Raw genomic sequence first — 11,828 nt, 5'->3', positions numbered from 1 at the left:
GGGAGACGAAGAAGAAGAGAAGGAGGAGGAGGAGGAGAAGAAGAAGAGCAAGAGAAGAAGGAGAAGAAGAAGAAGAGCAAGAGAAGAAGGAGGAGGAGAAGAAGAAGTGGAGGAGCAAGAGAAGAAGGAGAAGAAGAAGAAGACAATTGTAGTCATAAGCCATTTAAAATACACATACACACACAGTTATATTCATTTCTGCTTTATTATTTTAATGCAATAGTGTGTGTGAGAGAGTGTGCATGTGTGTGTGTGTGTGTGTGAGAGAGAGAGAGAGAGAGAGAGAGTGTGTTTGTGTGTGTGTATATGTGCAGATCTGAAATAAATTCGATCTAAGTGTCATCAACCTTGAATAACAGAAGTTGCATATTCTCTGATAAGATTATGTACAGTATACTGTACAGATAGCTAGTATTTTCTATCTTTTGATTTGACTTTATATATGTCTGAAAATAAATATGGCATTCATTGTGTACATGTGTCAGTATCCTAGTAGATAAGAACATAAATAATGTTTGTGTAATGATAAAGGTTCCTAGTTCAAATCCAGCCTGATGCTATGTATATATCTAGCAATAAGACACCTGATGACAAATTTTGTCTTCCATTGCTTAGTCATGACAGTAGGGTAATACCCATGGCCCTTTTACAGGGCCTCCGAGACTATTTAGAGTGAGAGAGGAAGGAATACTCAAGCCAGAGGTAAGGTCTTTAAGCTTGCAACAAAATGAACTTCTCTGTAGGAACTGAAGGATTGGGTTATAGTATTAAACCAAGAAACGGATTAAATCTATAATAGGCTACAGTGGGATTTCAATTCACAATGAGAGCCAAAACAAACACTACAAGGTATCCTATCTTCTGTACTAACAATTCTGTCAGTACACCACCCTAGGCTCATCATCATCATCATTTAACGTCTGTTTTCCATGCTGGCATGGGTTGGATGGCTTGACAGGAGCTGGTAAGTCAGAGGACTGCACCAGGTTTTACTGTCGGTTTTGGCATGGTTTTTACAGCTGGATGCCTTTCCAAATGCCAACCACTTTACAGAGTAGACTGGATGCTTTTCACATGGCACCAGCCCTGGCAAAGTCTGTTTTGGCACAGTTTTGATGGCTTATTACCCTTCCTGACACCTTCTATCCAAAGGACTTTTAACCCCAAATTTACACACTATTATTTGTATCTTTATTTGCTTGAAGCTTCACCATTTCTTAAAAGAATTACTTCAGGTTCTTGTAGTTCCTAAATTCCTATGATGTCAACAATATGTATGGATGTGTGTGTATATATATATATATATATATATATATATATATATATATATATATATGCCGCGATGATTAACCGCTAGCTCTAGAAGCTTTTAATTCTCTCTGTTTATTTCCTTGTTCCTTTCTGCTGAAGAGCTTAGGCTCGAAATGTAAAAGACTTTCTCACCTTCCCAAGCATTAAACTAATACACCAGTTTGTTGTTTATATACCTATCTTTGTCTTTTGTTTTTCTGTAAATTTCAACTATATGACTGGCTCCTATGCCGGTGGCATGTAAAAAACACCATTCAAGTGTGGTTGTTGCCAGTGCTGCCGGACTGGCTCCTGTGCAGGTGGTACGTAAAAAGCACCATTTGAATGTGGCCGATACCAGTACTGCCTGACTGATCTTCGTGCCAGTGACACGTAAAAGCACCCACTACACTCTCGAAGTGCTTGGTGTTAGGAAGGGCATTCAGCTATAGAAACTCTGCCAAATCAGATTGGAGCCTGGTGCAGCCATCTGGTTCGCCAGTCCTCAGTCAAATCGTCCAACCCATGATGATGATGATGATGATAACAATACCCTTTTAACTACTTACATTTCACTACCATATAAAATGCCCATATCAACTGCTAACATTTCACCTCCACATCAACTACCAACAATGTCTGTTCACATTTTGTTACACCATTGTGCCATGTTCACTGCCTAGACCTCACTACCACATTAACTTCTCCTTCATCAATTACTCTTATCTCACTTGAATTTTAACTGCCGACTTTTCACTTCATCAACTGCCCACTTTTCACTTCATCAACTGCCCACATTTCATTTCTACATCAGCTGCTCCGAATAAGCCCTCTATTTTAACTAACCACATTTCATCTTCCTTTTTCTTCCTTCTAACTGCACACATTTCACTACTATATTTTTACCGAGTCACATTTCACTCTCAGTTAAACTGCCCACATTTCATTTCTACATCAACTATTCACATTTCACCACTATTGTAACTACCCACATATATTACCCTACACACATTATACTACATTTCCTACCTACCCATTTCCCTACAATATTAATTGCTTACATTTCACTTCCACATTAATTACCATCAATTTCACCACCAATACATTTACTATTCACATTTCATAACATGCTGTGTTATATATCTGACATCGACAAATGTATATATTTGATGTATTCTATTTGTCTTTCAAACAGGATCTCTCAAATATGACACTCCAAGAAAGACTTACCATACATCCATATGAGAAAATTGATCTAATTCCTCCTCAGCTATTCCGGAAGGTAGAGTGTTTTGTGTTGTTGTTTCTCTCTACTATATTCAAATTTTAAACACATTCTTAACAGTTAACTATGTCATTATGTTTCATTGTTTGGCAAAAATAGCTGACTCTGACAGCTCACTCAGAAATAATTGTTATTTTACCTGTCAAATGAGAGTCCTTTCATTAACTAAACTAATCCATGACTGTATTTCAAAATCAAAATTACTGTTTTTAATCCCTTTACATTCTGGATATTAATATTAGCAACAGGATTTTAATTGTAAATTGTATTTCCATCTCTTTCACAGATTTATTTTCATAGGTTGAAATTGATATAATTAGGAGGCAAGGTATCCTGATAGTCTTTGATAATAATGTCTGGCTCATTAGCCTTAATTTCCTTGACAGTGTGAAATGTTGTCTGTGAGATTTACTTAACTCATAACAGCCTACTGAACAAAAACTCAGTCCTGTAATGATTCTATTCCAGAACAGAAATGAACGATAAAGGAAGAGATTTGAGATATGGTTGTTTTTTGGTTTTTTTTTGTCATTGGTTGACAGTATTGCAGAGACTTTAACTTAACCACTTCTGCTGTACCTGAGCTGTTTCCAGGAGTAAGTGCCAAGTCCCAAGTATACATACCACCTCTTTACTCATAGATATGACAAGTCAGGATGCCAGATATTGGTTAAGTATAACCGTACATATCAGATTAGGGACTCTCACTCCAGATTTTCTGTAGGGATTTACTCCCTCAGCATAATGCCTCTCCCAAAGTTTAATTGTATGTAAATATTGATTTCAAATTTTGGCACATGGCTCAGTGGTTAGAGCATCAGACACACAGTCATGAGGTTGAGTTCAATTCCCAGACAGGGCTTTGTGTTGTGTTCTTGAGCAAGACACTTTATTTCACATTGCTCCAGTTCACTCAGCTGTAGGAATGAGTTGCAACATCAGTAAAGAAATAAGAATTCTTACCACACCAAGTAAAATACTTAGCAGCATTTCATCCATCTTGAAATTCTGAGTTCAAATTCCACCGAGGTTGACTTTGCTTTTCATCCTTTCAGAGCCGATAAAATAAGTATCTTTTGAACACTGGGGTGGATGTAATGAAATTACCCACTCCCCCGAAATTGCTGGCCTTGTGCCAAAATTTGAAATCAATATTTACATACAATTAAACCTTGGGAAAGGCATTATGCCGGTAATAAACACACGCACTGGTTCAGTCCTTTATTAATTTATATAGTTTTTTGTTAAATTATTTCATTGCACTCTTGCAATCTCTTCAGTAACTTGTCTCTCCACTTCCATTTTACATATTATTATTTATATCTTTGTGTGCTTCGAGATCCACTTTTCCCAAAAAGAATCATTTTACATTCACCTTAGAAGTTTATAAATCATTACAACATCAATGTTTCAAACCCAGAATCAGTGATGATTCAGTTAAAAAAAGATTTCATATAAACTAATTTACATAAAGATCAGCCCAAGATTGAATCTATTTTTTTAATGAGTTCAAAATTCCAATCAAAATAATCAATTAAGTTAAATTATCAAATCCTCTTGACGTTCCTGTTTAATTACTTACCTACAAAACATGCACACAATTAATGACTGTCATAGTTTTTGGCCTTTGAAATGATAGCAATGAGGTAAATCTAAAGAGTGTTTTATCAAGAATCCATATGAATCAGTAACCTTGACTAAAACACACATATTACTTAATGAACTTCCTCTCTGAGGTCATGCAGATGCTATCGTTTTCTTTTTCTTTTCTTTTTTTACTTTCTATCCTTTATCTCGCAAAAGCCGTCAAGGTATTAAAGTCAGCTTGTCTTAAATGAATTAGAATATCACAAACAATAACAGCAGCAGCAGCCAAACAAACTCTGTTGATATACTATGTGGGTAAGAAGTTTGCTTCCCGACTTCATGATTTTGTGTTCAGACCCACTGCATGACATCTTGGGCAAGTGTCTTCTGCTACAGCCCTGGGCCAACCAAGCTTTGTGACTGAAAATGGTAGATGGAAAGTAAAAGAAGCAATGGCTGTTATTGTTATTGTTGTTGTTGCTTTGTTGTTGCTGTTATTTCACAACAGAGAAATCCATGAAGATCACAATCACCTCCATTTAACCTCTTGAGAAAAGCATGAACTCCAAACAGTCTCTCCATATATAATTTTGTTTTAGTTTTTTTTTTTTGTTTTTTGTTTTTTTAATTTCTTGATTTCGATATTTGATTTCTAAAAAAAAAGTAAATCACTCTAATTCCGAACTATGTAACTGATTTATTTGTTTCCTGTTTGTTTTCAGTATGTTGGATATGCTCGTAAATATGTCCACCCAAAGATTGGAAAAGAAGCTGCTTCTGTTTTACAGGTAATATCTCTGGTTGGCACTTGCTAGGGACCAAGCAGCCATACAAAACAAATGGTTATTGGTTTACTGTTAATATCTGTAAGTGCAGACATGGTTATGTGGCTAAGAAGTTTGCTTCCCAACCACATGGTTTTGGGTTCGGTTACTCTCCATGGCACCTTGGGCAAGTGTCTTCTTCTGTCCTAACCCCAGACCAACCAAAGCCTTGTGAATGAATTTGATAGACGGAAACTACAGTGCAGTAAACTCATTAAAATGTCCGTGCCCTTCACCCAAAGCACTGATATTTTTTGCTGGCAGTGGTCCAGCATGGCCATAGCCTTTGAGCTGAAACATATAAAAGAATGTGTGTAAGCTTGTGTTTCCCCATTTTGAGATCACGTGTTTGTTTTTTAACGTCCGCTTTCCATGCTAGCATGGGTTATGAATATCATTCATTTTCAATATATTATATCTTTCATAGAAAAATATCCCTTTGTATTCCCCCATTTCCATTACTAGAGGAAAAAATTAAAGAAGGCCATTTAAAAGTTATAGGAGTGGCTGTGTGGTAAGTATAGGCGCAGGAGTGGCTGTGTGGTAAGTAGCTTGCTTACGAACCACATGGTTCTGGGTTCAGTTCCACTGCGTGGCACCTTGGGCAAGTGTCTTCCACTATAGCCTCAGGCTGACCAAAGCCTTGTGAGTGGATTTGGTAGACGGAAACTGAAAGAAGCTTGTCGTATATATGTATATATATATATATATATGTATGTGTGTGTATATATGTTTGTGTTTGTCCCCACAACATCGCTTGACAACCGATGCTGGTGTGTTTATGTCCCCGTAACTTAGCGGTTCGGCAAAAAGAGACCGATAGAATAAGTACTAGGCTTACAAAGAATAAGTCCTGGGGTTGATTTGCTCGACTAAAAGCAGTGCTCCAGCATGGCCGCAGTCAAATGACTGAAACAAGTAAAAGAGTAACTGCTCAGTGACACACAAATACATTAAATTTAGAAAATTCTTAGAAAAGGTCTAAAGCCCACAGAGCAGTCCTTGATGGCCTACTTGCAGAACATGACCCATCTGTGACCTAAACAATGAGAATTTGTACCTCTCCAGGATGTCCCAGAGGTAATTATCTCTTTCTGTGAAAGCAGACATCTTTTTTTAAAAACTCACTTTTATCTATGTTTGCCATGTTTAATATGTGTTAAAAGTATATGAATTTTTTTATTTTGTTTATAATTTTATAATTTTATTTTCATTCCTGTTGAAACCCACTTATCTGTCCATGACAGCTTTTTTCTTTTCAATTTGGTTGCAATCATTTTCTCTACTGCCATTCCCAAGATGAAGCAATAATTTAGCTGGAACTCAATGCATTTGGTTAGCACTGCAGGAGATAACTCCTGAAATGGTTCAAAATGTGTTTCACAGCACTAAGGATAGATTTGAAATTTGCAGGGATACAGAACACATGTTGAAAATTTTCAATAAAGTTTTGATATAAGACAATTGCAGCGTGGAAGGTGTTTATAAGCCATTTAAAATAACACACAAAGACCATCAGATACACTTCAACATTTAAATTTGATTTGTCAAAATATTTTTGTCGCTTTGAGATCGTGACCTGTTCACTGACAAAATTGTAATGCAGCACAATTTTGTCAGTGAACAGGTCGCGATCTCAAAGCAACGAAAATATTTTGACAAATCAAATTTAAATGTTGAAGGGAATCTGACGGCTTTTGTGTGTTATTTTAAATGGCTTATAAACACCTTCCACGCTGCAATTGTTTTCGTTCCAGCACACAATCTCAGATCAGGTCACTTGCTATGCAAGTACATCTCCGTAATTTGATATAAGATTTATAAATCTATTTGCTTTGGTATCATAATTCAGTAACAAACACAATTCTGTCAATTTTTAAAAAAAATTTTACTCGATTTCATTGAAATAGATAGTTAATTCTGGGACACCCTGTATATGTAATAGTCTGATACATCAAGATTCAGTACAGTATTCTCTATTAATGTGTCCTACCCACATACTTGAAATGTCTTTTCAAAAGATACCAACATACCGCACTTCTGGATTTCTTACATTTCTGATCAAGTCATTTTAGTTAGTTCTCTCTGTGCCACGAGGCACATAAGGCCACAGCATGATCTCTCCAACCAGCTGTTTTCTGTCACTATTCTGGTCTCATTCCAGCTTTTTCACCCTTCTTGTTTCCTTTCCTTGTCAATGGTCCTTTGCCATCTAGTCCTAGAGTACCCTGCTGCTCTTTTCATCTCAGGTTGCCACTTCAGTGTCACCATACAATTGCTTTCTTGATCTTGTTTGAGAATGTGTCCAATCCAGTTCCAGCGTCTGCATCCTATTTCATCACTTATCCTGTTGATGCCCATTGTTGTCTCATTTTAACGATATGAGCTAAATGATTCCAAATCGTGTTTGTCTCCACTTTAGTCTTGTACTCAACACTAACGTTTGTGTACTACAGTAATGAAATGCTATACATGACATCCAACTTAGTATTTCATGTCAGTAGAGCAGTGGATTGATAAGGCCAAATATCTCAGACAATTTGGCTATAGATTAAATCTGGTTCATAATTGACAAGATATATATATATACTAGCCATAAAACCGAGCTCTTTGAAGAGGACAAAACAAACATTCTGAAACAATCAGTTCAAATGTAGCTTCGATATTCTTCTAACAATGACAGTGTCTTACAACTAAATAACTTTTTTTGTAGAATGATTCTTAAATCAACAGATCATAGATTATCATTTCATCTCAGCTGTTATATTATTGATTATTTTCACTTATATTGCATCTTATTTTAATTCCCATAAGATATATCATGATTCCTTTCATATTACATTATATTACTGACGTCTATTCAATATATCAAATTGTTCACTATTTTCATTTGTATTGCATTGTGTTGTATCCAATAGACTATATCCTACCACTTGTGCCATTGTGATAGATTGTAATATCATAGAGTCCCTTCTCTTATATTTATTAATGTCCCTGGGTTGTATCATAGTATTGATTTCTTTGAAATATTTTGTCTGAGTTGTTTGTGAAGATAAATGAATAATTTATTTTCTAACCAATAAATCTGACTGAAGACTTCACCGAAGAATTTCCTCAATTTTATTCCTCTTTGTCATCATTGTTTCATGTTGACATAGATTACTTAAGTCTGAAAAACAGCTTATCACCAACTGTCATCTACTTCAAAGCTCATCACCATCACTTAATGTCCATCTTCAATGCTGGCATGGGTTGGACATTTTCGACAGGATTCAACACACTGAAGGACTGCATCGAGGTCAAGTGTCTGCTTTGGTATGGTTTCTATGGCCGGATGCCCTTCCTAATGCCAGCCACTTAATGTTATTTTTGTGGCATCGCCATTAGTGAGGTCACCAAGTGACTTACCCACAAGACAAAAAAGCCTCTTCAACTGAGTGGATGTGTGCTAATAGTACTCTCACCCATCACCTGAAATGTTTCTCTGAATCCTTCATCCACACCTAATTTCCTCAATACCAGAACCCCATCAAAATCCTTCTCCAGGTCAACAAATATAAAGTATATTTGTCTGTGAGCTCCCTTGCAGTTATTACATCAAAAATATAATGTTTATTACATCAAAGTGGAGGCGCAATGGCCCAGTGGTTAGGGCAGCAGACTTGCAGTCATAGAATCGCGGTTTCGATTCACAGACCAGGCGTTGTGAGTGTTTATTGAGCAAAAACACCTAAAGCTCCACAAGGCTCCGGCAGGAGATGGTGGCGAACCCTGCTGTACTCTTCCACCACAACTTTCTCTCACTCTTACTTCCTGTTTCTGTTGTGCCTGTAATTCAAAGGGTCAACCTTGTCACACTCTGTGTCACGCTGAATATCCCCGAGAACTACGTTAAGGGTACACGTGTCTGTAGAGTGCTCAGCCACTTGCACGTTAATTTCAAGAGCAGGCTGTTCCGTTGATCGGATCAACTGGAACCCTCGACGTCGTAAGCGACGGAGTGCCAACAATTACATCAAAAATATAATGTATATAATTCCACATTCTGGTACAGACCCAAACTGTTGCATGTTCAGCATAACCACTGTTTAGCATTAGCTTTAGTATGACTCTTTCTACCAACTTGCATAAAACTTTATTGACTCGAAGTTTCTTAACCTGCCTCTCTGCTGTGTCTCTTTTACCTTTGTTGCTTCTGTTGCTGATGATGGTGATGACAACAATACAACAACAAAGATGCAACAACAACTTTAATAATCACAACAGGAATGATGGCAACAGTGACGATGCTATTTCGTTATTATAATCATTGCAAGTCATGTTATATTAATTTACTTCTTTACTCTTTTACTTGTTTCAGTCATTTGACTGCGGCCATGCTGGAGCACCACCTTTAGTCGAGCAAATCGACCCCAGGACTTATTCTTTGGAAGCCTAGTACTTATTCTATCGGTCTCTTTTTGCTGAACAGCTAAGTTACGGGGACATAAACACACCAGCATCAGTTGTCAAGCGATGGTGGGGGGACAAACACAGACACACAAACACACATACATATATATATATATATATATATATATATACATATATACGACGGGCTTCTTTCAGTTTCCGTCTACCAAATCCACTCACAAGGCTTTGGTCAGCCCAAGGCTATAGTAGAAGACACTTACCCAAGGTGCCACGCAGTGAGACTGAACCCAGAACCATGTGGTTGGTAAGCAAGCTACTTACCACACAGCCACTCCTGCGCCTAATTTACTGACTTTTTATACATATCTTTTTTCAAATTTGTCTTTTAAGAAATTCTATCTAGATTTACGACGTCAGCACCATAGCCGAGATTCCACACCAATAACTACCAGACAGCTAGAATCTCTGATTCGGCTCACTGAAGCTCGTGCCAGGGCCGAACTTCGAGAAGAAGCTACTAAAGAAGATGCAGAAGATGTAATAACCATTATGAAATACAGGTATGTCGTTTATTCTTTCAAAATATCTACTCTTCTTTTGAAATGTTGATGCTAAGAAAAGATATAAGCAAGAATGCATTTTGCACCAAAGACCAATATGAGAGGTTCTCTCGTGATATCTACTGCAGTATAGTTTGTTCTAATTGAACATCCAATGTTTAAGTAGGTATAAATATTCTTTTCTATTCTAGGCACAAGGCCCGAAATTTTGGGGGAGGGGGGCAGTCGATTAGATCGACCCCAGTACACAACTGGTACTTAATTTATCGACCTCGAAAGGATGAAAGGCAAAGTCGACCTCAGCGGAATTTGAACTCGGAACGTGAAGACATGCACGTGCATCCAGGCATACATGTGCGCACACACAGATGCACGAGCACACATGCACACAAAATCACACACACACACACTTCCCAGTGCGCCTCACAGTAGAACTGAACTTAAAACCATGTAGCTGGGAAACCATGCCTGTGTCTATGTATTATTTATTACTAATTTAATTTAAAGTCTTTGAATCCTGTGTTTAACTTTACTTTACGTCCCTCCAGAGTCAATGCAATACCGTACCAGTCATACTTTTAGCTCAATATTACCAACAGTTCCTTCCCCCACATCACCACCACCACCACCACCACCAAATATTCTTGGTTGTGTGCATATGTAAGAAATGAATTACAATTCTAATGAGATTGATTGGCTTGATGTTTTCTTACAAGTAATTCACTTCTGCGCAGTTTCAGAGAAGCACACCTGTTTACTTTGTGTTACCTGTGAATCTGAGCTTTACAAACTATAACATAATGATGTCAAAACAACAAGACATGAGTAAACAAACACACACACACACATACTTCCCAATGTACTATAGGGGCAGGTGTGGCTTTCATAGGTGCAGGAGTGGCTATGTTGTAAGAAGCTTGCTTCCCAACCACATGGTTCCGGGTTTAATCACACTGCGTGGCACCTTGGGCAGGTATCTTCTACTATATCCTTAGGCCAACCAAAGCCTTGTGTGTTAATTTGGTAGACAGAAACTGAAAGCCTGTCGTATATATATATATATATATATGATTTTAATAAATCGAGTAATACGCATATGTTTGTATTACTCCATTTATTAAATTTCTATATTTTCTCAATTACCCAAAATAACAGGGAGTTTCTACCTCATAAACAGGAGTTACACCACAGTCATTTTGTGATCTTTGCTACCCTGGTATCTATTAACCAATTTATTTTGTCGGAGTTAATTATTAACTAAGAGAAAATAAATACATATAATAAAATATATATATATATATATATCCATTTTCTTCTATATAACCTAAACTCCGGTTTACCAACCGAACCACCTGCTACAGTACAACCTTACAAAAGATTGTACCTACCTAGGTAATAGCCAGGAGCGTCTCTGGATTTAATTATCCCTTAGAGGTATTAAACCCCTCTAACTGATACCTACACTATATATATATATATATATGGGAGAATTTACAAAAAAAAACAACAGACGAAGACAGGTGGTGTAAACAACAAATGGATGTATTAGTATAACGCTCGGGAATTGAAAAAGTCTTTAACGTTTTGAGCCTATGCTCTTCAACTGAAAGGAACACAGAAAGAAACAAGGAGAAAAAATATATAAATGTAGTGGTCAGTGATCTATCATGGCGAATATATATATATTATCCCTTAGAGGGGTTTAATACCTCTAAGGGATAATTAAATCCAGAGACGCTCCTGGCTATTGTACCTACCTAGCTTTCCGACGAAGAGCTATGCTCAAAACCTCAAACTCTCTTCTTTCACTAAGTGTCAAGCTAATACATTTCTTGGGCACATCCTCACGTTCGTTTTTTTCTCATTTAT

At 37.1% G+C, this 11,828-nt stretch overlaps 1 protein-coding gene across 2 annotated transcripts in view; it reads left to right on the top strand.

Annotated features, from left to right (window-relative positions):
* LOC106876704 (DNA helicase MCM8) overlaps positions 1-11,828 on the top strand; it is a 63,143-nt gene that overhangs the window by 45,048 nt on the left and 6,267 nt on the right. For both annotated transcript variants that reach the window (XM_014925367.2, XM_014925366.2), the window contains exons 24-26: positions 2,486-2,572; positions 4,885-4,950; positions 9,790-9,959. In XM_014925367.2, coding sequence (XP_014780853.1) covers positions 2,486-2,572; positions 4,885-4,950; positions 9,790-9,959 — 323 coding nt within the window. The remainder of the gene's footprint in view (positions 1-2,485; positions 2,573-4,884; positions 4,951-9,789; positions 9,960-11,828) is intronic.

The sequence above is a fragment of the Octopus bimaculoides genome, chromosome 11 (assembly GCF_001194135.2).
Source record: "Octopus bimaculoides isolate UCB-OBI-ISO-001 chromosome 11, ASM119413v2, whole genome shotgun sequence".
NCBI classification, from domain to species: Eukaryota; Metazoa; Mollusca; class Cephalopoda; order Octopoda; family Octopodidae; genus Octopus; species Octopus bimaculoides.
Note: the sequence above shows the minus strand (reverse complement) of the source record. Positions and strands in the feature narration are given on the sequence as shown.